The sequence below is a fragment of the Chelonoidis abingdonii genome, chromosome 3, assembly GCF_003597395.2.
Source record: "Chelonoidis abingdonii isolate Lonesome George chromosome 3, CheloAbing_2.0, whole genome shotgun sequence".
Lineage (NCBI taxonomy): Eukaryota > Metazoa > Chordata > Testudines > Testudinidae > Chelonoidis > Chelonoidis abingdonii.
The window spans coordinates 89,086,826-89,112,699 of record NC_133771.1 but is presented as its reverse complement, the minus strand read 5'-3'; the positions used below and the strand labels follow the sequence as shown (position 1 = coordinate 89,112,699).

At 40.7% G+C, this 25,874-nt stretch overlaps 1 protein-coding gene across 2 annotated transcripts in view; it reads left to right on the top strand.

Moving 5' to 3' along the window:
- TRAF3IP2 (TRAF3 interacting protein 2) overlaps positions 1–22,558 on the top strand; it is a 41,072-nt gene extending 18,514 nt beyond the window's left edge. For both annotated transcript variants that reach the window (XM_032772609.2, XM_032772608.2), the window contains 7 exons: positions 3,812–4,001; positions 6,374–6,567; positions 8,287–8,375; positions 10,260–10,328; positions 12,305–12,421; positions 15,590–15,664; positions 19,832–22,558. In XM_032772609.2, coding sequence (XP_032628500.1) covers positions 3,812–4,001; positions 6,374–6,567; positions 8,287–8,375; positions 10,260–10,328; positions 12,305–12,421; positions 15,590–15,664; positions 19,832–19,978 — 881 coding nt within the window. In that variant the 3' untranslated portion in view covers positions 19,979–22,558. The remainder of the gene's footprint in view (positions 1–3,811; positions 4,002–6,373; positions 6,568–8,286; positions 8,376–10,259; positions 10,329–12,304; positions 12,422–15,589; positions 15,665–19,831) is intronic.
- Positions 22,559–25,874: the final 3,316 nt, after the last annotated feature.

The window sequence follows — 25,874 nt, the reverse complement described above, 5'->3', positions numbered from 1 at the left end:
TCCAAGTGTGATTTGGCCTTCCTGATTTCACTCCTGCATGCCTGAGCAATATTTGTATACTCCTCCCTGGTCATTTGTCCAAGCTTCCACTTCTTGTAAGCTTCTTTTTTGCATTTAAGATCAGCAAGGATTTCACTGTTAAGCCAAGCTGGTCGCCTGCCATATTTACTATTCTTTCTGCACATCAGGATGGTTTGTTCCTGCAAACTCAATAAGGATTCTTTAAAATATGATATGATACTTCACACAGCACATTGTATACAAAGATTATTACAATAGTGTGCAGGGTATGAATACAGGGATGCATTGAGTCACAGTTACCAACTAGCTCATATTCCCCCTCTGGGGTGGGCGAAGGGTTCATTCCACTAGCGAGTAAGCTACTTCAGCTGCATCACTGAGAGATGTACCACTCCTAGAGTTATGGAGGACAGCTATTGAGAACTCTCTTCATACCTTTAAGACATTACACTCTGATCCAGCTGTGGGGACAGCAGTACTACGGTTAGTTTTCGCTTTTGGATCCTTGCACCAACCTGCAGTCTGACTACTGATTGTTAGTCTCCCATGTGTGGAATACACAGAGGGATAATCACTTGCAGAAGAAATAGAGGTTACTTACCTGTAACTGGAGGTTCTTCGAGATGTGCAGTCCCTATCTATATTCCCCTTCCTGCCCTCTGTCCCCTCTGCTGTGGATTGTTTTAACTGAGGTATTAATGGGAAACTGGAGAGGCATCGGCCCTCACCACCTTTTATGCCCTCAGTTCAAAGCACAAGGTGAGCAGTGGCACACATGCAGGCCAAAGGACACTGCTTGCAAAAAGAAAAAAAATAATTCTGGATGCAGGTACATGCCTGTGTCCCACATGTGGAATATCCAGATAGGGATCACACCCCTTGAAGAACCTCCAGTTACAGGTAAGTAACCTCTATTTCTTCTTCAAGTGATTGTCCCTCTGTGTTACAGGTGAGTAACCTCCATTTATTATAGTATCAGGAATATCCAAATGAAAGAAGTGAGACAGTGTTCTCTTAAAATCCTTTAAGCCAGCCCAACCACACAGCAGTGCCTGTCCCCTAGAGCTGGCTACAAGCAACATCCCTCAAAATATGTTTACTTTCAGTTTGCATTCCCCCAGGCTTTTTCAAACCATACCCAGCAGTGACACAGCTAACAGGGTTGCGGGGCGGGAGGAGACCCCCTGTGGTACAAATAAATAGAATGTTGCCAACTCTCATAATTTTATCAGAACTCTTCCAATAACAGGGTTGGGTTTTTTTAAGTGTCTAGCCCTTGTGGCTGAAAAGAAAAGCTTAAAAGCATGATTCCATTGTATTCTAAAGGCTCAAATCCCAGAAGGCAAACAAAAAGATTGTCTAAAAATGTCACTGTTTTTAAGCTCTTCTCATGATATTTGGGGCCTTGGCTTTTTTAACATCTGGACTAGGCGATACCATAAATGGCAATTGTTTATAACCATGTTTTTTGTTTCTGTTAACATTTTACTATGGAAGGAAGTTAGCTTGAGTTTATCATGAGAGGCAATACAAGCATTCATTATTAGTTGCTGAAAAAATAAAGAGTATTTTTTCTAAACTAAACAAATGTAAATAAAAAGAGAACTAATGTAAAGAATATCAAGTACTTTTGTTAATAAACACACAAATTACTTGTGGGTTTTAATCTCGTATTTACAGACAAATCTCCACAGAACTCCAAATATGATTCAAACAAGGGTCCAATTGTCAGTTTGAACCAATATGACCTACTAGCATAGTATTGCCACCCCAAACACTCCAAAATCACGAGTTTGGAGTAAAAATCACAAGATTTAAAAAACAGTAAATATTGGGTTCTTTTTATTTGCCTCTGGTGATTGAGCCTTTTGGGTCACATTTTTAAGCTTTTCTCTGTGAGCACAACGGCTAGAAACTTTAATTTTTTAATGAAAACTGAGATTGTCATGTGTCTCCATGATATGGGGGTTTTAAAAAACCACCAAATATCACAAGAATCATGATAAAATAGCAAGAGCTGGCAACATGTCTAGCACTTCACTCCTGTTCCATCTGCTTCTGAATAATTTAAGCTTTAATTTTGTAAAAAAAATAATTTTCCAGTCCTGATAGTTACCTTCTGACTGGGAACTGATGCAGTGTCATCTTAGGGAGTCCACAAACAGAGAGACTGGAGCAGTGGACTCAGTTTCCCTGCCCATGATGCAAATTGCTTCCATTGCTTTCTATTTCAGCTTATGCCTAAAGTATACGTTGCATATACCAAACAGCCATTACACATGTGAAAGTCTAGAGATGAGCTGGGTGAAGGCATGTGGCTGCTGGTGCCACCACTGGGCCAGGGAGCCATTCCTGGCAATGAACCTGACATGGGATGCTGAAAGGAAAGTCTCTTTCCCCATCTGTTTCTCTTGCAGCTCATTAGAAGCTACTTCCTGTTTATCAGCAACAACACAGATCTTCAGATGTACAGCCTTGGTTCAGTTTCCCCACACCAGTTAGGTCTGTGGTCCCCTCTGCCTGGCTATACCTGACCCTTAAAGAGGGAAGACTATGGCATGACACACAGTAGTGCAGTGTCCTGGCATTCATTGCCTTTGCTATCAGCTGCTTGAGTGCTTCTTTGCTGTGCCCTGCTCTGCTGATTGTCATTCAGCCCCAGCACAGAAAGTGAACAACAAAGTTTGGAGACCCCAAAATACAATAAAAATAAAATCTAAAGTCTTAATGTCACAACTGAAAAATGAAAACTTGAGTGGCTGTGTAGATCACCTCCAATGAAGGTTGGATAGCAGCGCTTTCTAATGAGAGGCCTTCATCTGTGCCCCCACTCTTGTTGTGATCTACTGCTTTACAGCTGCACATGTAATGTCTCAGAAGGCAATAATTTTGCAGATGTTTATGGAATTAACTTACCGTCCTCCTTCAGATACCTCATTAAAACCTCTCCTGTTCTGCGGTGCCCACAAAAAAACTTGAGAACAGTAAGGCTGTGTTCTCAGTGCACAGTAATCTATCGATTGTCTCCTTGTACTCCGCCTTGTGTCTGTATCCACCCATTGTCTTTTGTCTTATACTTAATTTGTAAGCTCTGTGAGGCAGGAACCATCTTTTTGTTTTGTTTTTGTACAGCACCTAGCACAACGGACTCCTGGTCTATGACTAGGTGCTATCGTAATACAAATATTAATAATCATAATAATTAATAGATACTATGATGGACGCATCAAAAAACCAATAGCATTTTTGCAAAGTTATTTTAGCAAGGATTGTCATGTTACCTTCCTTTAGGATAGCAATAGAACCAGCCTCAAAGCCTTAAGAGGTTACTGTTAGACAGACAGCAAATTCGTTCAGAATGAAGTAACAAAATGAAAGACAATTTTTCTCTTTTCATTTACAATAATTTCAGTCTGTTTAGCCTTAGTGTTGCAAACTGATTTGTTCCAGGATTTTTCTTCTGCTTTTATGAGACTGTTCAGATTATTCATTTTTTCAGCTTATAGCCCCAAAAAAAGTCAAGCATGTTAAATATGGACGAAGACCCAACTCTCACTATTTAACTGTCAACATTCCAACCCACCGTGGAAAGCTGAACCCCATTGTTTGTCTAAGCATGGAACTTTGTTCTGGAAAATGTTTCTTAAACCTGCTTCTGATGGCACTATATAACTTACAAGCTGCTAGAGCTTTCCTAGAAATGAAGCAGGTTGTGTTTGAAATATGAAAACTTCCAGTTAGTCCAAAGTAAATTGATTAGATCCTTGTGTTTATTTTATTAATTTCTTAGATGGTAGGACTCCCTACCAACATTTCGCACATCCCTTGCAACCACTGCCTCCTGTTCCTGGACCTTGCATGAGAGTCATCCATCCTGCCCAGCAAGTAATCCATAACTATTCAAATCCTCATGCTCCTAAATGCAATGGAGAAAGAGTTCCACAAAGAGAATGCTCCTCTGCGGTACGCCCACGATTTCCGTAAGTATGCTTTGAGAATTGGAACACAAACTTTGAAAATTCTAGAGCAGTTTTGTTGGAGTTTGGAACCAGTATTTGTAAAGCCTGTAATGTTAGTGTTTCTTGTTGGCATGTGTATGGAAAGGTTGGTTTGGAGATTTATTAAGTTTATTTGCTATCTCCCATGCAACGGGGCCTCGGACATAGCAAAATACAGGCTCTATGTGATACCAGAACTTCAAAGCCAGTTATCTGAAGTATTATTCCAGTGTCTGCTCCACTCTGACGTGTGCATAAGTGTCAATACTTGAAGATTAAAAGGAAGAGGAGTTGGAAATATCTTAGCTGAAACTTCAGAACTCTTCCCCCTCCTCCCGGTTTATGAACAAAGATCAATGAGGTTACATTCTTTAGCGTCCAGTTTTATGATATGCCAGCCTTAAATTCCTCAGTGATTTGCAACAAATAAGTTCATCCTTATCTCTTCTGTAGCTCAGAGGAAAAGAGAGAAAATCTTGTTTAATTCTGATACTATCTAAATTAACACTTCCAGCATGTTCATGGACTTCTCATGGCATAATAAAACATAGAATGTCTAGCACTTTTCATTTGAGGATCTCCTAGAACTTTGCAAACATTCATTCATTAGGCTTCACATTGTCATTATTAGTACTATTATTGTTGTTATTATTACCACTACTATAGCTCCTAGGGGGCTCTAGTCATGGACCAGGACCCCATTGTGCTATATAATGCGCTATTCTCACTTAAGAGATAGGGAACATGAGGTAGAATTTTTTTCAAACTTGTTTGCCTAAAGTTACCTTCAGTGTGAGCTGCAGGCACTCAGCACCTTTGAAAATCAGGCCACTTTTAGTTAGGTGCTGAAGTAAGAATTAAGGTGGGTTAACTTTAGGCATTCATTTTTGAAAATATTCAGCTATGTGGCTTGGCTGTGGCAAGAAATTGAACTAGCAACAGAACTCTGGAGTCCTTGGTGTAGGCTACATAGCATTCTCTGCCTCCAGAGAATTAAAAGCAATAATTAGCAAAGTGAGATGCAGTAGCAAATTAAGTTTGCATTAGAGATTTTCAACTTGTCAGTGGAAAGAATGGTGAATATCTAGTGTCTTTGAGAGTGTTTCAGTCAAATTTTAAAAATGGGTGATAACTTTTGGCATTTATTTGTCAATTTGAAGTTCTGGAAATTTTATAAGCAGCTGTAGAAAATAGGAATTTTTGTGACTGATTTTTTCTGGAGTATATCTCATTTTCCTTTGTACCTTTTTTTGCAATAAATCCAAAACATCTTTTGGCCACATCGCTGCTCCTTTGCACTGATTCCTAGAATACAAGTTATACATTGATAGTGATTATCTATAGAGTATCTTATAACTTTTTGCCCATAACAGAAAATGAGTGCCAAAGCAAATCCACCAAGTTTTAATTTGACAACAAAAAATACGTTGTAGCCAGAATGTTGTCATTCACATACAGGAACAAGGGGGAAAAAATGAGAGAGAGAGAGAGAGTGTTCTAAGGCCATAAACTCCAGCCAAGAACACAGCTGCTGAAAACTCTCTCTTCCTACCCCTCTTTTTTAAAAAAAAAAAAACTAGTTAGAAACATTATACAAGGTTACTGCAGCCCCAGAACACAAGTCTCTAACATGGAAAACCTCAATCATATCCACTATAACTGGTCACATACAATTTTTTTTTCACAATTTTGATCTTTGGTCCATAACCAAAATATTTCAGTTTGGAAATGCTGTCACAGTGTCTCATGGGAGTTGTAGTTTGGGTACCTCAGACTTCGATTCTCCTCTTTAGGCCAACGTCTCTGGTCAGACTCCATCTGAGTCCCTGAGGCCTAAGAGTTTTCACATATCATCTTCTAAGTAGTGGCTATAGACTATATAGGTGCCACTTTGATGGTCAAATATTCACATGTATAGAACTGTATGCACAGACCAGCACCGTTTGGAAAGTTTACCCCTTCTCATCCAAAAATACTTTTGCTTCCTTTATTTACAAATTAACTGCTTTCAAGTGTGAAAGGATCCAGCCTTTCTCTTGCATTCACCTGCTGTGGTCAGTGCTTCCTGTGCAGTAAACTACATCAGCGTGGTAGACTTCCAGCCAAGAAGTATCAATGAAAACGCATATCCAGACACTCAAATAGATCTGAGGAAAAGCTGAGCCAGTGGTGACTCTTCAAAATCTCTCTGAAATTCAGATTTTCAGTCCTAGGTTCTTATTTGGTAAATATCTGATAAGCTAAGTCTCTCTTTGCTATTAAAACAAATAATTTGTTTTTCTTTAAAAGAACTCAAATTTTATGTTTGCATGTGTGTATGTATATAAGAAATCACCATTTGTTTTTCCTTCTAGAAACCAGTTATACAACCAGGTACCCAATGGAGGGCTGCCACCCACGGCAAGTGCCCAAGGTGATGGTTACCAGTGTACTTCTGACTTTGGACCTCAGGTTAACAACCTTCTGCCCCCAGCTGGTGTCCCAAGACCTCTTAGTAATCCTGCAGCCAGGGGAACTCTGAGAACAAGCAATTTGCCAGAAGAGTTGCGTAAGTTGTTAGCAATTTTCTTCTGTCAAGTTTTATTATTTCAAAAGCTGTCTGTGATCATCAGCCTGTCAGCTTTACATGCTTAGCAACAAAAAATGTAAACAACAGAAGAACACAAAGACAACATAGAAAGAAAACACTTAACATGAACTAGACTTTTTGCACTAAATGTAATCAGGTCCTGAATGTGTTTGTGTTTGGTGTAACAAATTATTCCCTTGGAACTGGAAACAAATTAACATAATTCTCATTAATTACTTGACATTATGTTTTTTAGAAAATAAACAAGCACTTGTTGGATTATTTTCATGGACCAGCTGATTTCTTGCTAAAATAGATGTCCCTGTGAGGCAGGAGGCACTATAGTTCTTAATAATGAAATGATAGCAATCAGAGCATAGAGACTGTTCTGTAGTGATGGTTGGATCAGTTAAGGAAAAGATGAGGACCACCTCCTTCTTCAGAATCTTCACCTGTATCTACAAAGCAAACCCTTATCATCATCATAATAATAATGCTACTTAGTATTAGATAGTGCTATTATCCACATTTTACAGATGGGGGACTGAGGCCTAAAACTGGCTGACTTGATCATGATCATCTCTTATAAGGCTTTTTTTTTTCTTTTTCTTTTTCTTTTTTTAATATATATATTAAAAATATATATATATTGGAGTTTTCCCAATTTGTGTGTATCTGGGGCTGGAACTGAAATCACCAAACACTTCCTAAAAGAATCACAGAGATTTAAAAAATCTACTCAGTTGTCTACTCCCTGACAGTTCAGTGCAGTAGATACAATTCAGAGCATTTCTAGACAATCTGTTTCCTGCACATGAGCCACACAAATCCTTGAATCCTGTCTCCAGATCCTATTTATCTCACAATAATTAGGACCAGCTTATGGCTAAGGTCCTATGCAGGTATTTAAGGCTGAGAGGTTGGCACATTGGTATCCATACAATGCTACCTACCCCAAGCAGGTAGAAGGGCAGTCAGGCCATGGTCTCAATCCCTACTCTGAATGACTTAATGCAGCCGACACAGGGAAGTGCACACTGCACTCTCTAAAGGAGTGGCACAGAAGCTATACTGTGCCTCCCAGCACCCCTGCTGAAGTGGTAAATGCCACACCAACCCTGAGCCAGGGCTATGAATAAAAAGAACAATACCACTTTTTATAAATAGTGCTGTAATGGTCTTCCAATGTCTTTTTCAAGGAAAAGTTAGGATTTTAAATGGTCAGTGTCCTTTTAAACATTGTGTTGATTGACAGGTGATACATATTTCTGGTGAGATCCTTCCACCTCCTCAATAGGAGCTTTATATTTTCCACCACTTTATATCTTTATATCTACCTTCAAAATCCCATATTATAGCCATTGTGTCATTGTGCCTGAGGGCTGAATTAGACTATCAATATCACTTTTGGATATGCTCTAGCTCAGCCAATAGTTATGGCCTTGATGCAGGAATTACTGGGTGAAATCCTATAGCCAGTGTTATTGCAGGAGGTTAGATTAGAGTATCATAATAGTCTCTTCTGGCCTCAAAATTTATGATTCTCTGACTCTTTAATTGGTCACAGTGGTCAAATGTACAAGGCACAGCCCCCTCTCACTGACTTCACAACTGAGCAAGTAAAGTTATGAAACTGTCTCTTTTTCTTTGAATCACCTGTTTTGACTCATCACTTATTTATATGAATGTCTCTCTTAGGTAAGGTTTTTATAACATATTCGGTGGATGCAGCTATGGAGGTCATGAAATTTGTGAACTTTCTGCTTGTAAATGGATTTCAAACTGCAGTGAGTATTCCTTTTGGAAAGAATGATTTTCAGATACAGGAAAAAAGAGAGATTTTTTTTAAACAGAGAGGTATATGTTTTTCTATGCATCACTAAATGTTGTAGATTCAGGGAATGGTAAAAGAGAAATGGGTTTTAGATGAAAAGTTTAGATTATATTATCCACATTTTCATTTGTTGACTTTTTAAAAGGGAATTTTATGCTTCTGAAAGGTGCTAGACTGACAGTCCTTGAGACATTTCTTGATAACTTTGGTACAGTGTGGACATCAATATGAGCTTTCACGTGCTGCTCCGTCAATGTGCCTCTACCTTGATTAGGACTGACCATCTCTGGGCAGGAAAAATCAATCGGGTTTTCATGTTCATTCAGTCCAAACCATGGCCTCTTTGCAGAGACAGCTAATTTTGTAGATGTTTTTTCAGATGTGGACATCTGTGCACTAGAAATCAGACAAAGACCAAAAACCATCAGATATTTCACATTGGTTACTGAAACAACCATAAGATAGTGAGATCTTTTGGTCACTACATATCTAGGGAGGATTCAAGCCAATGACCTAGAGGTGTGAAAGGCTCTGTGTTCCACCGTCAATCCTACATGCCATCCAGATTTTCATTTAACTGTTCATGGGTTTTCTTTAACACAATTCTCACCTCTACAAGCATCATCCACAAAGGTTCCAGGACTTGATATCCATAGAAGCCAATTTTGACTCATTTTTTTCTTATTTCAAGAACATAAGCTGTCTGATTCTCCCACCTCCACTCTTTGGCCTCTTTGGCCCCAGTTCAGGAAAGCACTTAAGCACATGGCTAACTTTAAGCTTAATAGGACTTAATGGAAGTTAAGCATGTGCTTGCTTGCTTTCATCAAAGCCTTTTTCCGGAAGCTCAAGCTATGCTTGTTTATAGTAGTTTAATTCTAAATATGACCAATTAATATGAAGACTGTTGATATCACCTCTGGAGACAGAGTAACAAATGTAGAAAAATGATATCAAAGCAGGTACCCAAATATATTCACTCATTATTTTTAAAGAAGAGAAAAACGGAGACTACCAAAACCTTGGAATTGTTAAAATGTACTTCATTAGCCAGTGTCATAAACTGTCAATTTATGGAGCTCATGAAGCTTGCAGAGAGCTGATTGAGGCTGATCATACTCATTACAATGAAGCCTCCTGCCCTTTGGCACTCTTTGCAGCCTGGATTGCTGCTTCTAATAGCAACAGCCTTGCTGATATGCTTGCCAAGCTCAGATATTCATTGTGAAATTTTGCAGAAAGAAAGCTGTGGATCTTTTCTGATAAATAGTCTTGGACATAAATTCATGTATTCTTTGCAATGATGCCAATTTAGGGAAATAAAGGCAAGTTTTGTTTTGGGTTGGGGTGTGCTGTGGGTGAGAGAATGTTGTGTGTGTTTGGTGTTGAAGAGTTGGGGGGGGACTAGTAAATGGGAGATTCAGAAGCCACAGAAGTGGAGGAACAGACTAGGCACTTCAGGAATATACTCAAAACCATAATTTAAATTTTCAGCATTTTTGGATAATGTCATCAATTTGTGTGGAGTTTCACTCTGGTTTGAACTATAACTGTCTTTGACTGGGACTTTCTGAAAACATGTAATAAGTAGCTATGTTAAAGTAAAAAAAAAAAGCAGTGATTTTGATATGTAAATACTAATCTGTCTTTCGCCTAGGAATAGTGAACACTTAAGAGTCTGAATCTTTAAGCACACTATTTGACTTTAAAATTTGTTTGGTAAACTTTTTACAAATGTTCCAAGATATTCTCCTGTCCCTGTCTCATCTTCACAACCCTCAGGACCTGCAGCTGAACAATGGAGAAGTAGTAATCTCCAGCTCTCCTTCTCTTACAGATTGATATATTTGAGGACACAGTACGAGGCATTGACATCATTAAGTGGATGGAACGCTACCTAGGTGATGTACGTAAAGACAATCTAATCTTGTCTGGATATTTTCCCATAGAGATGGCACAAGGAAAATTCTTAAGGTTGATACTAGTAGTGAGGGACCAGAACCAAAATGTGAAGTGCACGCACCTACACTGAATGTACAGCTCTGAGAAAGAGTTTGTCTTCATTAAACAGTGGAGTGAACATAGTAAATTTGTTTCTTTTTCCTCAGTTCTCTTTGCCTCCACCACACTCCACCAAGTTTTTATCCATTTCTGCCTCTCCCCACATCACAAGTTTTCTCCTTATCTGTCCCCTCAGGCCTAGCATGACATTCTCCCTCCCCTCAAGGCTGATTGTTTTGATCTCCCTCTCTGCCAGTGGTCAACCCTCCTTCCTCAAGAACCTTTCCAACTTTCCTGCTCCAGACTCCTGAGCATGCACTCCCTGCCTGTGCCCTCCTTGTCCCCAACCTGGGGGTATTTGGTGCAGCATTGCTTCTACAAGAGAATGTGAAATATGGTGCTGCATTTTTGTACAACAATAGGTACACAACACAAATAGCTAGATGTGTATTTGCATGAAATTGTTTTGTCCTGCTTTGCTTTTAATCTGTCTTACCTTTGGGGAACATTAAATCTCCCATAGCCAATCCACTTGTGATTTGTTTTCCATTGATAGAACACATATAGGTCAATAGCTTAATTTAGGATTTGTGATTTAAAAGAAAATGATTGTACCCTCATCCTGTTCTAGACTAAAACAAGCAAAAGAGGCATGTAATGAGACATAAAACCAAAATCTCAATTCCTTCTGTTTGTTAAACATCCCAAAGCTCTTTCTCTACAAGTTGGGGTGTTAACTGTGGCATTTCAGCCAAACCCGAACTCTGGTAGTTAAGTTCTGTCTGAAGTTTCAATTGGATATGTTGTTCCTCACATACTGCCCTAAATTACTGTATAGTGTTTCTAAGCATGGTTAAGGCAATTACTGTGTTTCATCCAAAGGCAGCTGCATTTCAGTGGGGAATGCAGTGATCCTGTTCCCCGTATATAGTTTGTATATTACTATGTCTGTAAAGCACTTTGGGAAGCTGGGGCCTTTATGGATAAATGTGCTGTGTAAAGGTAAACTAAAGTGCAGGTTGCTTCAAAGCCAAGACTATAATGCTACAACTTAAGGGCCTGATACTGAGAGTCCTCAGCATCTACAACTTCCTCTGAAGTTCATGGGAGTTCTGGGTACTCAGTCCTTGTTGGGATCAAGCCAAATCATTGTATTAAACAAAAACAGAGATACCCACTGACAAAGTAGAAAGCACCGCATTAATTTCTATCATTTGGTGCATAGCTTCATGCATTGGATTTCTTGGACTCATTCTTTCTTTCACAGAGTATCTGTCTGATATTTTGTGTGTGCATAGGTAAATGCCAATCCCCAACATGTGTGCACACATCTGGCAGTGTGTGCATGCAAGCCAGGCATGTGAAAAAGCACATATGTAATATGTTGGTCCAGTGCAAGTTACCATGACTCCTTGTGGTATCTGGCCCCAACAACTATACAGTATTCTACTTTCTCCCAGTTAAAGGAGCTCAAGTGGTAGGTGAAAGGGGACTGTACTTTTGGTACCAAAGGTCCCTGGTGTGGACCCCAGTGACAACTGTAGTAGCATGTGCGCTTTTGAAAATCTGAGCATAACTATATTACACATAAGTTACTTTTCATTAATGTGGTTTCAACTATAAATTGGTCAACGCTAATATCTGTTGATCTTATCCCTTGACATTTAGGTGTTTTATATGTAAAAGTAGCAATTGCAAGAAAGAGAGAGGAAAGAGTGTGGATGAGTTTCACAGTATTTCACTTGCCAGAATGAATGAAATCCTCTGATATTTGCCAAGAACATCCAGAGCACTTAAAATACAAACTGGCAGGTTTCCAAGCAGCCTCTATGAAACATAGTGCATTTCACAATTTCATATCAGTGCTTTTCTCCCTAACAGAAGATGGTGATGATAATCATAGCAATCAGTCCAAAATACAAACAGGATGTTGAAGGGGCTGAATCCCAGCTGGACAGGGATGAGCATGGCTTACATACTAAATACATCCACAGGATGGTAAGTGAGGGCACGCGTTTGCCATTTTAAAAGGAATCTGCATCATTTCCCCTTAAATCTTTCTCCAAATGCATGTTCTTTGTTTTCTTTGTGGTGCTCACATTAATGCCTCTCATCTAGTCAGTATCCTGCACCCAGTATTACTGGCTAGGAAATGCAGTTTGAGATTAATACAATATCCTTTTAATCATGTGTGCCTCATTCTTTCATATTTTTATGGTTTTATAAAATCAGAATTTTTGATATTCCAGTTCATCATCTTCAACCTTTTATGTGGTCTCCCATGCCCCTCCAGCATGATCTGATATAATGCTGTCTGACCTTCCTCCCTGTAATTCACCCCGCTGTGGGCTCTGTCAGTCAGTGGTAAACCTGACTAAGTCTACGTCTACACTACGGGATAATATTGAATTAGCTAAAATCGATTTTATAAAACTGATATTATAAATTCAATTTCATGCGGCCACACTAGGCACAGTAATTCGGTGTTGTGCGTCCATGGTCCGAGGCTAACGTCGATTTCTGAAGCGTTGCATTGTGGGTAGCTCTTCCGTAGCTATTCATATGTTCCCGCAGTCTCCCCGCCCCTTTGGAATTTGGGTTGAGATCATTATTGTCGCGGGGGTTCTGGGTAAATGTTCAGTCATTCTCTTCCTCTGGGAAAGACATCAGCTGACATCCTTTCGCGCATTTTTCCCTGGATTTGCCCTGGCAGACGGCCATAAGCCGGCAACCATGGAGCCCGTTCAGCTTTTTTTTTTCCGGCACCGTATGTGTTACTGGATGCCCGCGGACAGAGAGGCGATACTCCAGTGTCACACAGCAGCATTCACTTGCTTTGAATGATAGCAGAGATGTTACCGGTCGTTCTGTACCGTCTACTGCCGGAGAAAACTGGCGAATGAGTATCGTTATCTCTCCTCCTCTGTACTGTCCGCTGCTATCATGAGTGCCCCTGGCTGAAATCGGCTGGGGCGCAACGCAAAAGGAAAATTCGGATGACTCCACTGGGACTGAGTCAATCCCTCCCTTATGGTTTCTAAAAATAGAGTCAGTCCTGCCTAGATAAGGGGCAAGTTGTATTAGAGAAGACTGTTATCAGAGCACAGCTGCTCCCATGTCAGTATCACAGGGCGTGCCCCTGCAACAACCCCACCCGTGGCTTCCCTCCTCCCCAACCTTCTGGGATACCGTGGCAGTGTCCTGCCCATTTGTGTCATGTAGTAATTAAAGAATGCAGGAATAAGAAACACTGAGTGTTTAGTGACATAAAATGAGGGGGAGGCAGCCTTCCGGTGCGATGATAGTCCAGGCAGGACATTAAGCGATGTGGGGAGAGGAGCCCAGCATGCTGCTGCTATGACAGTCCAGGCAGTAAGAATCTTTCTTTACACAGAAAGGAGGGACTGAAGCCCCCACTTGCTATGATGAAGCTGGTTATAGCTGTTCTGTCTATCTACTGGGAGTAACCAGCAATGTTGGCCTCGATGTCAACATGTTAGATATTCATGATGACGGTTACTAGTCCTATTGCACCGTCTACCACAGGGAGGGGAGAGGAGAGAAGCGGATACTGCTCTTCACTGCTGCAGCATCGCGTCTACCAGCAGCATTCAGTACACATAGGGTGACATTGAAAGTCAGTCAGAAAGATTTCTTTCCTTTTCTTTCACGTGGTGGGGGGGAGGAAGAAATGAGAGTTGTTCCCTGAACCATGCCAGACACTGTGTTTGAACCTACAGACATTGGGAGCTCAGCCAAGAATGCAAATACTTTTCAGAGACTGCTGTGGACTTGTGGATAGCTGGAGTCCTCAGTACCCCTCCATCCATGAGCGTTCCATTTGAGTCTCTGGCTTCCCGTTACGCTTGTCACGCAGCACTGGTATCCTGGAGATTTTTTTCAAATGCTTTGATTTCGTGTCTGTAACGGAAGCTCTGATACAAACAGATTTGTCTCCCCATACAGCGATCAATCTACATCTCCCGTACGGTCATGCTGGAGCTCTTTTGGATTTGAGACTGCTCGCCACCCGTGCTGATCATAGCTCCACGCTGGGCAAACAGGAAATGTATTCAAAAGTTCGCGGGCTTTTCCCTGTTTACCTGCCTGCTGCATCCGAGTTCAGATTGCTGTCCAGAGCAGTCAATGGTGCACTGTGGGATTACCGCCCGGAGGCCAAACGTCCGATTTCCGTCCACACTAACCGTATCCGATATTTAATTCGAATTTAGCGCTACCTCTCTCAGCGGTGGAGTACAGAAATCGATTTAAAGAGCCCTTTTATATCGATATAAAGGGCGGTTGTAGTGTGGACGGGTACAGCGTTAAATCGATTAACACTCTTTAAATCGATTTAAAATGTAGTGTAGACCAGGCCTGAGACATGGAACTGTGAAGCTAAGCACAGTACTGGCAGGGGAGGCGAATCAGACCAGTGTACTTTTGTGAATCTAGATGTTTCTTCCTCCCTTGTCAGCTCCCTGTAGAGCTCATGTCATAACCTTTTAGGCCTCACATTGCCACAACTAACCTCCTATTTAAACGTCTCAAAATAGTTCTCTCCAGAGCTCTCCGCTGATCAGCCAGAACGAGCTAATACAAAGGTAACCCATCCCCCACTTGAGAGCTAAGCCTAGTATCCTGGCAACACTTCCAGTTCTCACCACTTCCATCAGACCCTAAATCAGATTAAAACCAAATCTACATGTGACAGGGGTTTAGTTAGCATCCTTGCTAGGACACAGAATTGACCCAAATTGTGAAGATATTGAAATTAATGCTTTCACCACTTTGTAAACTGAATAGCATTTCTTATCAAGTCATACTTAAGCAATCCTAGATTTATTTGACAGGATTACTCGGTGCAACCAAAAAATATAATTATTTGAGTCTGGATAACTGGCAAATAGCCAATAAAGCTTTGAAGAATCCTTTCCTGTGTCTCTTATTTCTGTATAGAGAGAAGTCACATAAATATGCCCCACAGATGATGCTTGGTGTAATTAGAAGTGAAGGTTGACTAGCTATAGGTCAAATATCTTAACAGAAGAGTAGTTTGAATAAGCAGTGAATGTTCTATATGTGTAGGAATCTGTACATGTGTACAGAAAAATTAGCTTATAAGATTAATCTTTTCAATTAAATGTCAGATTTGTTCTGTTTTAGATGCAGATTGAATTTATCCAACAAGGAAGCATGAACTTTAGATTCATTCCTGTGCTCTTCCCAAATGCTAAGAAGGTAAAAACAAATTGTTATATAATTAATCATGTATTATTTTTGGTCAATGTGCAAAATGGAATAAAAAGACTCATTTTCTTGGTGCTTTATAAGAGCTTGTTAATAATGTCCTGAGCAATATTTTACTCAAATGGTCCTCATTTTTATGTACAAATAAAACATATACCATAGTATTAATCAGTATGTTAACATGATATATTTGGTCTTAATAAGTGTAATAACTAAAACAGAATCAAATTCTCCTGAGTAGTAAAAGAATTTAATTGACTTTGACATAAGTTATCTGGAAAACAAGCTTCTTATATGCACACCTTATTATTTTGCCAGTTTACCCCGAGATAATGCTGATGGGTTTGATGGGAGAGACTTATGATCATGGGGACCTGAGGTTTTTCCAATTTTTTTTTAAGAAAGTAAAATCAAAGAAACAATAAATACTAAGTTATCGTAGGTCATCATGTGAGCTGTGGTGGGCCCATCAGACAAACTACAAGGTTTTGCAAAACCTGCAGTTCCACCTGTCCTCACTGTTGATTTTTGAAGATTCATTTGAAAATGGGAAATAAGATGTAAAATCAAAATCCTTCCCGCATGTGATTCTTACTGACCTCTCTCACATTTTTGCGACAGTAGAAATATCAAATACATTGTCCTTTCCAAGTTCCAGATGGGTAATTACATTGTCCTGCTGAAATTACAAATGGATATGGTATTCATCTTCACTTCTTATTCTAAAATGTTTTATCCTTTAGTTTTGTTGTCCTTGTCAACAGCTGTCACATTAGTAGAGCTTTGTGTGCATACAAAATTTATATCCGCAGATGCAGATATGCACAGATATAGATCGCTATCTGCAGAGCTGCAGGGCACTACTGGGAACCACAGCAGCAAAAGCAGCAGCATGTCGGACCGTCGCTCCCAAGAGTTAGTGCCCCTTGCCAGCAGCTCCTCCTGTGTGGCTGTACCCCCCCAGCCCCACTCACTGGGGTAGGCACCAGGTTCACTACAAGCTTTGCCTGGTCACAGAGCCCCAGTGGGTGGGGCTGGGAGTGGTACAGCCACACCGGAAGAGCTGCCAGCACAGGGCACTGGCTCTCGGTAGCGGCAATCCAACATGCTGCTTTCGCCGCTGCAGTTTCTGATAGAGCCCTGCAGCTCCACAGATACCAATTTATATCTGCAGATATCCATATCCGTATCAGTGGATATACATTTTTTTTTCGCGCAGCGCTCTACACATTAGATCCATATGGTTTCTGTATTTCAATGGTGGATGGAAGGATTCTTTTATATTTACTTGGCTACCTAATGTTAGACTCCTAAATCTATATTTAGGCAACAAAATAAAAGGCTTGATCTTTAGAAATGCCGAAACTTGTAGCTAGCATGGACGTCAGTGGAAGATGTGTATGCCCAGCATCTGTGGACACAAATCATTTATTTAGTTCCCTAAATATAGATTTAGGTACCTATCTTTTAAGCACCAAAGTTTTGAAAAATTGACTCTAGTTTATGAAGCATTTGGGAGCCTTCAGGATGAATGGTGCTATAGTATTTTACCTTTAGATCATAAAGTTTCCAAAGTAGCATTTCTCTTCAAATGGAAAGAAAAGTGAAACCATGGGAATGAAGGCATTCCCACACCTGCTGTAGAAATTTTTAAAGCTTAGGGCCTGGTTGACATTAGTGGGAATTCTGGGCAGATCAAGGACAGCATATTGCTTTGAGTTTTCTTTCTATTTATCCATCTACAGCCTTTAAAGCTCTACCCATACCCATAAGGCAGAGTTAATTCTAACTTTAGTCAGTCTTTGAAAGCTAGTATATATGCAGAATTTGAGATCTTAGTAATTGAAAAAGATTTAAGAGAATACTGTAGTATTATTTTAAAAAATGAGATTAAGGGTATGTCTACACTTTGAGCTGAAGGTGTATTTTCCAGCTTGAGGAGGCATACTCACACTAGCACTGATTTAACTACCATGCTAAAAACAGAGTGTGACCGTGGTGTCATGAGCAACTGGAGGGACTAGACACCTCAAGTATGTACCCCTCCAAGAAGCCAGGTATGGACTCAAGGTGGTTAGCCCCTCCTGCTGCATGCACTGGTGCAGCTACACTCTATTTTTAGCAGGCTAGCTTGATCAAAGCTAGTGTGGATATGTCTCCTTGGGCTGGAATTTAGACCTTCAGTTTGAAGTGTAAACATACCCTAAGAATGGTACAAGATTCAGAAGTGAATAGACAAGATGGATGCTACAGGTCTATTTGGGCCTAATGTCAGATACAAGAATAGCACACTTACACAAAGTTCAGCCAAAATTAGTTTATTGTGAGACTAGCTAGCATATGGCAGTGGTTCTCAAAGAGTTATCCAAGGAGAGTTTCCAGGTGTCCTGCTGAGCTGTCCCTGTCAGAGCGGTGAAACATCTGTCTTCAAGCAATGACACTTCCTGCTAATTGTAACCCAGTCTAGGATACTCTAAGGTTTTCGAGAGGTGCCTTTCTCAATTAAACTACAAACTTTGGACCATCTCTAAGGCCTTTGTGACTGCAATCTTTATTTCATGTTTCTAAGGGTAAGATCAATCTTCATAAAATTTGCTAATGACACTACAATTGTAGGGGTAGTGAAGGTACTTCAGGAAAGAACCAAACTGTAAAGTGTCCTGGATAGATTATATAGTGGGAGGGCTGTAGGAAGTATGGGGTGGTGTGGGTACCAATGTATGTAAACCTGACACCTGTAGAGAGGAAATAAATAGTATGGATGCAAAGTGGAATGATGTAAACAGGAAGCCACACTCATCATATTAACCCAACTTCATTTTTATTTTGCTTCCTTTATACTGTTCTGGTAATAATTTTTAATGTAATCAGGCAATTGTCATGAGAAGGTGAAGGGATCAATGCTTGGAAGGGTAATAATACATGATAGGGTTTGGAACTCCATAAGTAGTCCCCTGTAAGAAAAAATTTGAGAACTGTTTGTATATGGAATAAAGTTCACCACCAAGGAAACAATAGGAGCCAACTGGTCTAGATAGTTTTCACTATGAAACTAAATAAATACTGAAGGGAGAAGAAATTGTGACAAGCAGCTTAAGCCAAAGACTGAGCGGGCTTTTCCAGCCTCTACTTGTATAATACTACAGGGAACCTGGGTCTTGCCAGCTCTCAGATCTGGCAGCTGATTCAGCACTTGCATTAAGCCAACAGAATGGTAACCTCAGTGATTTAGGTAAAAATATTAAGCATTTAATTCCTTACATGAATGCCCAAACGATGTGCTGTTTAGAACACTATGTATCACTAGCCAAAGGATCAAAACAGATAATTTAGTTACTCATTAATTTTCATCTCATGTTCTAAATGAGAATAGACAAGTAATAGCTATGTATATGTTTTATTGATTTGTTTTATAAATAACAGCAAACATAACCTCACAGTATCCCAATGGAATGTAAGCCAGTGATTTTCTGTGTGCTAACACACACACAGCATTTGAGAGTCCACAGTAGTTTTGGTATGTTTTGCTATATATTCCCTGATAACCAAGGGCTGTAAGAAGATCAGTTTGCTATTAGATGAACCTTGTAAAATCAGAGGGCAAACAAAATGCTAGAGTGAAAAAAAACCCAACAAAACTCAGTCAGTACGTTGACTTTATTAATACTTTTCATGAGTCATATGCAAACCTGTTGTTCTAAATAATAAAGTTTCTATCCTTCCATCTGGGGGAAATTTTTACTCATTAAGTACCATGTAAATATGTGGCACTATATAAATGTTCATAGTATCTGGATACTATCGTGATGACCATTTTAGGCATTTGTCTAATGGTTACTGATATCAGTGAAAAGTAAATTATAACATGAATGATGGTTAGCACCATAGGATGCTAAAATAAAAATGTTATACACATGTTTTTTCGTGATGAGTTATGCAGCTGAGCAATACATAGACTCAACCTGTTTCAAAAAATAAATAAAAATCCAAGTGTGACTAATTACTTGTCAGTGTTGTGGGAAATGGCCATAGCAGAGACACAGTGAAGGTTGTATGGCAGAGTCTAATAGCACTGCTGGGAGGTTTCTGCACGAAAGTGATATGCAGTCAGGGGATTTTATGTGGTTATGGTTTTGGTTTGTTTTTTCTCATTTGCAGGAACATGTACCTACCTGGCTTCAGAACACTCACATTTATAGCTGGCCAAAAAATAAGAACAACATCTTGTTGCGGTTACTGAGAGAAGAGGAATATGTTGCTCCTCCAGTAGGACCTTTGCCTACACTCCAGATTGTGCCATTATGAACAGTTTTACAGAAAGTGCATGACAAGTAATTGTTAAAGGGTGATGTTGGCAGGGAGCCAGGACTTTTCAGGTGGCCCTTTCTGATGATGGAAGATTCTCTTTCTGCTAAAGGAGTTGTCTTGGGTAATTCAGACTCAGCTCCCTTACTTTTCCACTGTATCAAACATCTCTTTCTAAAGTTGAGCAGACATAATTCCTCTCTCAATTCTTAAACACGTTGCAAATGGAAAAAATGTCCAATTTTATTTTTTATTGATGTTTCTAATATTCCTCTACTAGTCTGCAACACAGCACGTAATTACTGTAAATGATGTTCCAATTAGTGTAAAACAATTCTGCCTTCCTGTTTGCTGAGAGTTTCTTTTGTTGTTATCCAGATGTTCTTGCATATTACAGTGCTCTCAAACAATGGAACAGACAATAAAATATATTTGCTTTTTGTAAAACTGTTTTATTTATTGGTGGGGAGAAATAAATGAGGCTTTGTGGTGCTTTGGGAGCAACCTTAAAGGACTGGCAACTGTTCGGTAATACATCTTTTACTCAAACAGATTATCTTGCACTGTATTTGATAAGAGGGCCTGTGACTCTGGCAGACCAGGTGCCAGCTCATGGCAAGACCTCAGGCCTCATTGAACCATGCATAGATGGAAACCAGTCTGGCTTACCTGTGGGTTAGTATAGTTAAAATATAGAGACAAGGTGAGTGAGGTAATATCTTTTATTGGACCAACTTCTGTTGGTGAGAGAGACAAGTTTTTGAGCTATACAGAGCTCTTCTTCATGTCTAGGAAACATAACCAGAGTGTCACAGCTAAATACAAGATTGAACAGATAGTTTAGCATAGCATATATTGAACACTGTAAGATCTTGTATTTAGCTCTGACGCTCTTGAGTACTTTTCCCAGACTTGAAGAAGAGCTCTGTGTAGCTCAAAAGCTTGTCTCTTTCACCAACAGAAGTTGATCCAATAAAAGATATTACCTCGTCCACTTGTCTCCGTAATGTCTTCAGAATAACATGGCTACAACAACACTGCATACAACAGTGGAAGATACAGTTAAAGTAGATATTAATATTATAAGAGTGAGTTTGGTGTCTAGACCAGTGTAGGATGCTGCATGTATTGATCTCACTTATAACCTCTGTAACCAACGGTATAAAGTTATATTGAGTGTTTGCACTGTAAACCTCTGTAATTATATAACTCACCAAACAGGAAAAGAAGCATTAATTAAGGTATAGTGCTCATCCTGCACACAAGATGGGCCACTGAAGCCAGATGAGCCATTGTGTAGCATCAAAGGACAGAGATCTTGTTGGTTGCATTCCTCACTCCATCCCGGAAGGGAAGGCCTGCACATGAACTTATCCTATCAGTTTGGGATCTGAGGTGAAGGAGATAAAAATCTCTGACAGGGAGAAACTGGGTCTCTTTCATGCTGTCTGGACTCCAAGGGGCAAAGATTTCTAAACATAAGCAAGAGATCCCCTTGCTGGTTGGCATGAGTCAGCCCTAAAGGATACATATAGCTGCTTATTATAGAACCGTATGTTACCTTTTTAAATCTTAAGACTGCAAGTATGTGTATTTCATGTCTTAACCCTGTAAATAACTCTCATTTCTTTTCTTAGTTAATAAATCTTTAGTTAGTTTATTACAGGACTGGCTACAGGCATTGACTTCAGTTTGAGATCTGAGTATAATTGGCCCGGGGTAAGTGACTGGTCCTTTTGGGACTGGGAGTAACCTGAATATTGTTGTGATTTTTGGTGTAAGTGATCATCTATCACATAGTCCAGCTTGCCTGGGTGGCAAGTTGGTTTAGAATGCCCAAGGGGGCTGTCTGTGACTCCATGGTAAGACTGTTGTAGCACTTTAGGAGTTCACACCTGTTACTGAGTTGGTGAAATCTAATTATAGAAACATACAACCAGTTTGGGATTTCCGCCCTCCTTTTTGACAGTCTGCTCTAAGGTTGGCACTCATGGCCATGAGCCACTCCAGCCAGCATGACAGGGCCCTTTTAGATCCCAAGTCACTAAAGTGCTACTGTCTTACAGTATAGTCCCTAACAAACACCTACTGTATTCTACAATAAGATTCCAAGACACTAAAGCTTAATATGTTTTTAGTTATTACCATAGAATGCTACAATATTTTTTACAGTGGGCTTTAGCTTTGCTGCTCCTCTTTAACCCTTATTACAACAAGAACATTTTTACAAAAGGTAGATCGTGCCAAACCAACCTGATCTTCTTCTTTGAGAAGGTAACAGATTTTTTAGACAAAGGAAACACAGTGAATCTGATTTACCTTGATTTCAGTAAGGCATTTGATATGGTTCCACATGAGGAATTATTAGTAAAATTGGAAAAGAGGGGGATCAATATGAAAATTGAAAGGTGGAAAAGGAACTGATTAAAGGGGAGACTACAATGGGTCATACTGAAAGGTGAACTCTCAGGCTGGAGAGAGGTTACTAGTGGAGTTCCTCAGGGATCGATTTTGGGACCAATCTTATTTAATCTTTTTGTTACTGATCTTGGCACAAAAAGTGGGAATGTGCTAATAAAGTCTGCGGATGACACAAAGCTGGCGGTATGCCAATACAGAGAAGACCGGGATACCATACAGGAAAATCTGGGATGACCGTGTACAACTGATAATAGTAATAGTATGAAATTAATAGTGAAGGTGCCAGTCATCCATTTAGGGATTAAGAAGAATTAATTTTTATTTTATAAGTTGGACTCATCAGTTGGAAGTAACAGAGGAGAGAAGACCTCGATATTGGTTGATCACAGTATGACTATGAGGCCACTCATGTGATAGGCCATGAAAAAAGCTAATGCGGTCTTGGGATGCATCAGGCGAGAAGGTATTTCCAATAGAGATAAGGAGTGTTTAGTACCGTTATACAGTTACTGGTGCAACCTCATCTGGAAGACTTGTGCATGTTTAAGAAGATTGAATGCAAAGTGGAACAGGTACAAAGAAGCGGCTAACTAGGATGATCCAAGGAATGGAAAACCTGTCTTTATGAAAGGAGACTGAAAGAGCTTGGCTTGTTAGCCTAACCAAAAGGAGGCTAGGAGATATGGTTGCACTCTATTCAATATACAGAAATAAATACCGAGGGAGAGGAACTATTTAAGCTCAGTACCAAGTGGACACAAGAACAAATGAATATAAACTGCCAATCATGGGAAGTTGACACTTGAAATTAGACAAGCTTTCTAAACCATCAGAGAGTGAAGTTCTGGAACAGCCCTTCCCAAAGGAGCAGTGGGCGGCAAAAGACATATCTCTTTGTTTTATTCAGTTGTGTTTGTTTATGCATCAAGACTAGCCTGTCTTACACTACGGGGGGAAATCGATCTTAGATACGGCAACTTCAGCTTTGTGAAAACGTAGCTGAAGTCGAATTACTAAGATCGGGATTACTCACCCGTCCTCACCACGCCGATCGATATCCACGGCTCCCCCGTCGATCCGCAGACTCCGTGGTGGTTGATGGAGTTCCGAAATCGATATAAGCGTGCTCGGGGATCGAATATTATCGCGTCTAGATGAGACGCAATATATCGAACCCCGAGCAATCGATTTTAACCCGCCGATACTGTGGGTAGTCTAGACATAGCCTAAGCTTCACAAGTTTATGGAGGGGATGGTATGATGGGATAGGCTAATTTTGGCAATTAATTGATCTTTTGACTATTAACGGTAAATACGCCCAATGGCCTATGATGGGATGTTACATGGGGTGGGATCTGAGTTACTACAGAGAATTCTTTCCTGGGTGTCTGGCTGGTGAGTCTTGTCCACATGCTCAGGGTTTAGCTGATTGTCATATCTGGGGTTGGGAAGGAATTTTCCTCCAGGGCAGATTGGCAGAGGCACTGGGTTTTTTTTGCCTTCCTCTGCAGTGTGGGGAACGGGTCACTTGCTATAGGATTCTCTGCACCTTGAAGTTTTTAAACCATGATTTCAGATACAGGTTAGGGGTTTATTACAGGAATGGGTGGGTGAGATTCTTTGGCTTGTGTTGTGCAGGAGGTCAGACTAGACGATCATAATGGTCCCTTCTGACCTTTAAAGTCTATGACTCTAAAAACGTGACAAAGAACAATCACCAGGGCCGGCTCTAGCGTTTTTGTCGCCCCAAGCAGAAAAACAAAACAATCAAAAACAAAAAAGCCGCGATCGCGATTGACGGCAATTCTACCACCGTTTTATTCTACGGCGGCAATTCAGCGGCAAGTCCTTCGCTCCAACAAGGACTAAGGGACCCACAGCCGAAGAGCTGGACATGTCACCCCTCTTCATTGGCTGCCCCAGGCACCTCCTTGCTACACTGGTGCCTGGAACCAGTCCTGACAGTCACTATTCTACAATGCTGTGCTAGCCCAGAGACATAACTTTACAATCCCACCACTTGTAAGACTTAGTGAGCCATAAAATAGTCTAAGGAAATATGGAGGGTTGGCACCCAGAGAATCTATCTAATATGAGATCAACAAAAATGACAGGGTTTTTTAAAGATATAAAAAATATGTTGGAGGAGTGGTTGTTTATTTTTTTACTCAGTTAGCCTCACTGACATAACAGCTGGGATGCTATTCAACTTGAATGGTCAAAGCCTATAGCCCTTACTCTTTTGTATAGTCTCGTAAGGGCTCCAAGAACAAGCCCAGAATCAACTATGGTTAAGGCTATGATTTAGTCACGGGTATTTTTAGTAAAAGTCATGGACAAGTCACGAGCAATAAACAAAAATTCACACCTGTGACTTGTCTATGACTTTTACTATATACCCCTGATTAAATCTTAACTGGATGGGGATGCTGCTCTGGATGGGAGAGGCTCAGGGGCCAGCAGTACCAGCTGCTGGGGGCTACCAAGGCCAGCTGGGGGCCCACCAAGCAGCAGCAGCTCTGGTTGCCCCTGGGCCACCCAGCCGCTGCTGCTCTCGCTGCCCACAGGACCGCTGCTCAGGCAGCCCTGTGGACAGCCACACCAGCTGCTGCAAAAGTCACGGAGGTCGTGGAAAGTCATGGAATCCATAACTTTTGTGACCTCTGTGACAGACATGGAGCCCTAGCTATAGTCATTGCAAATACTTTTGCATGATCCTCCTCAAGTTTATTATTCAATATTATAGAGTGATTTCCAAAATTAGGTTCACAAAAGCTTTAGTGCAGACTAAAAATGAAATGTGTTAAACCAAAAAGCTAATATTCCTTTCACACTGGGCAAAATATTTAATTGACCTTCCAGGGAGATGCAGGTTGGCAGGGCCTGTCTTGCTGTGTGCATGAGAAGCAGTCAGCAGGAGCGGCACCAGAGTTTCGGGCACCCTAGGCAGAATTCGGGGGGTGGCATTTTGTGTGCTACCCACAGGGAGCACGGGAGCTTCCGGTTCCACTCCCATGGCGCCGCTGAAGAAGGACCCTCCACCAAAATGCCGCAGGCGACAGCAGCAGTCATTGAGGTGCTCAATTGCCTGCCACTGTTTTCCATGGCACATTGGCAGAAGGTCCTTCTTCAGCGGCCCAACGGGAGCGGAACCAGAAGCTCCCATGTGCCCCATGGGGAGCCGCCCCCCCGAATCCTGGCACCCTAGGCGACCGCCTAGGGTTGCCTAATGGAAGCGCCAGCCCTGGCAGTCAGAAATGGAGCTGCAAGATGAGGGCCTGTAATGCAAATACATCTAAAGCAGATTTTCTTTGTAGGAGGTCTTACATAAATAATTCTATCTAACTAGAGTCCTAAGCTGCCAAGGCAGGAAAGCAGGGGCAGTAGTAGTCTTGGCACATCAGTTGGCAGTTCCCAAGGGGGTCTCTGTGAACCAACCCATCACACCTAGTATATGTGTCTTTGACTTGGTCCC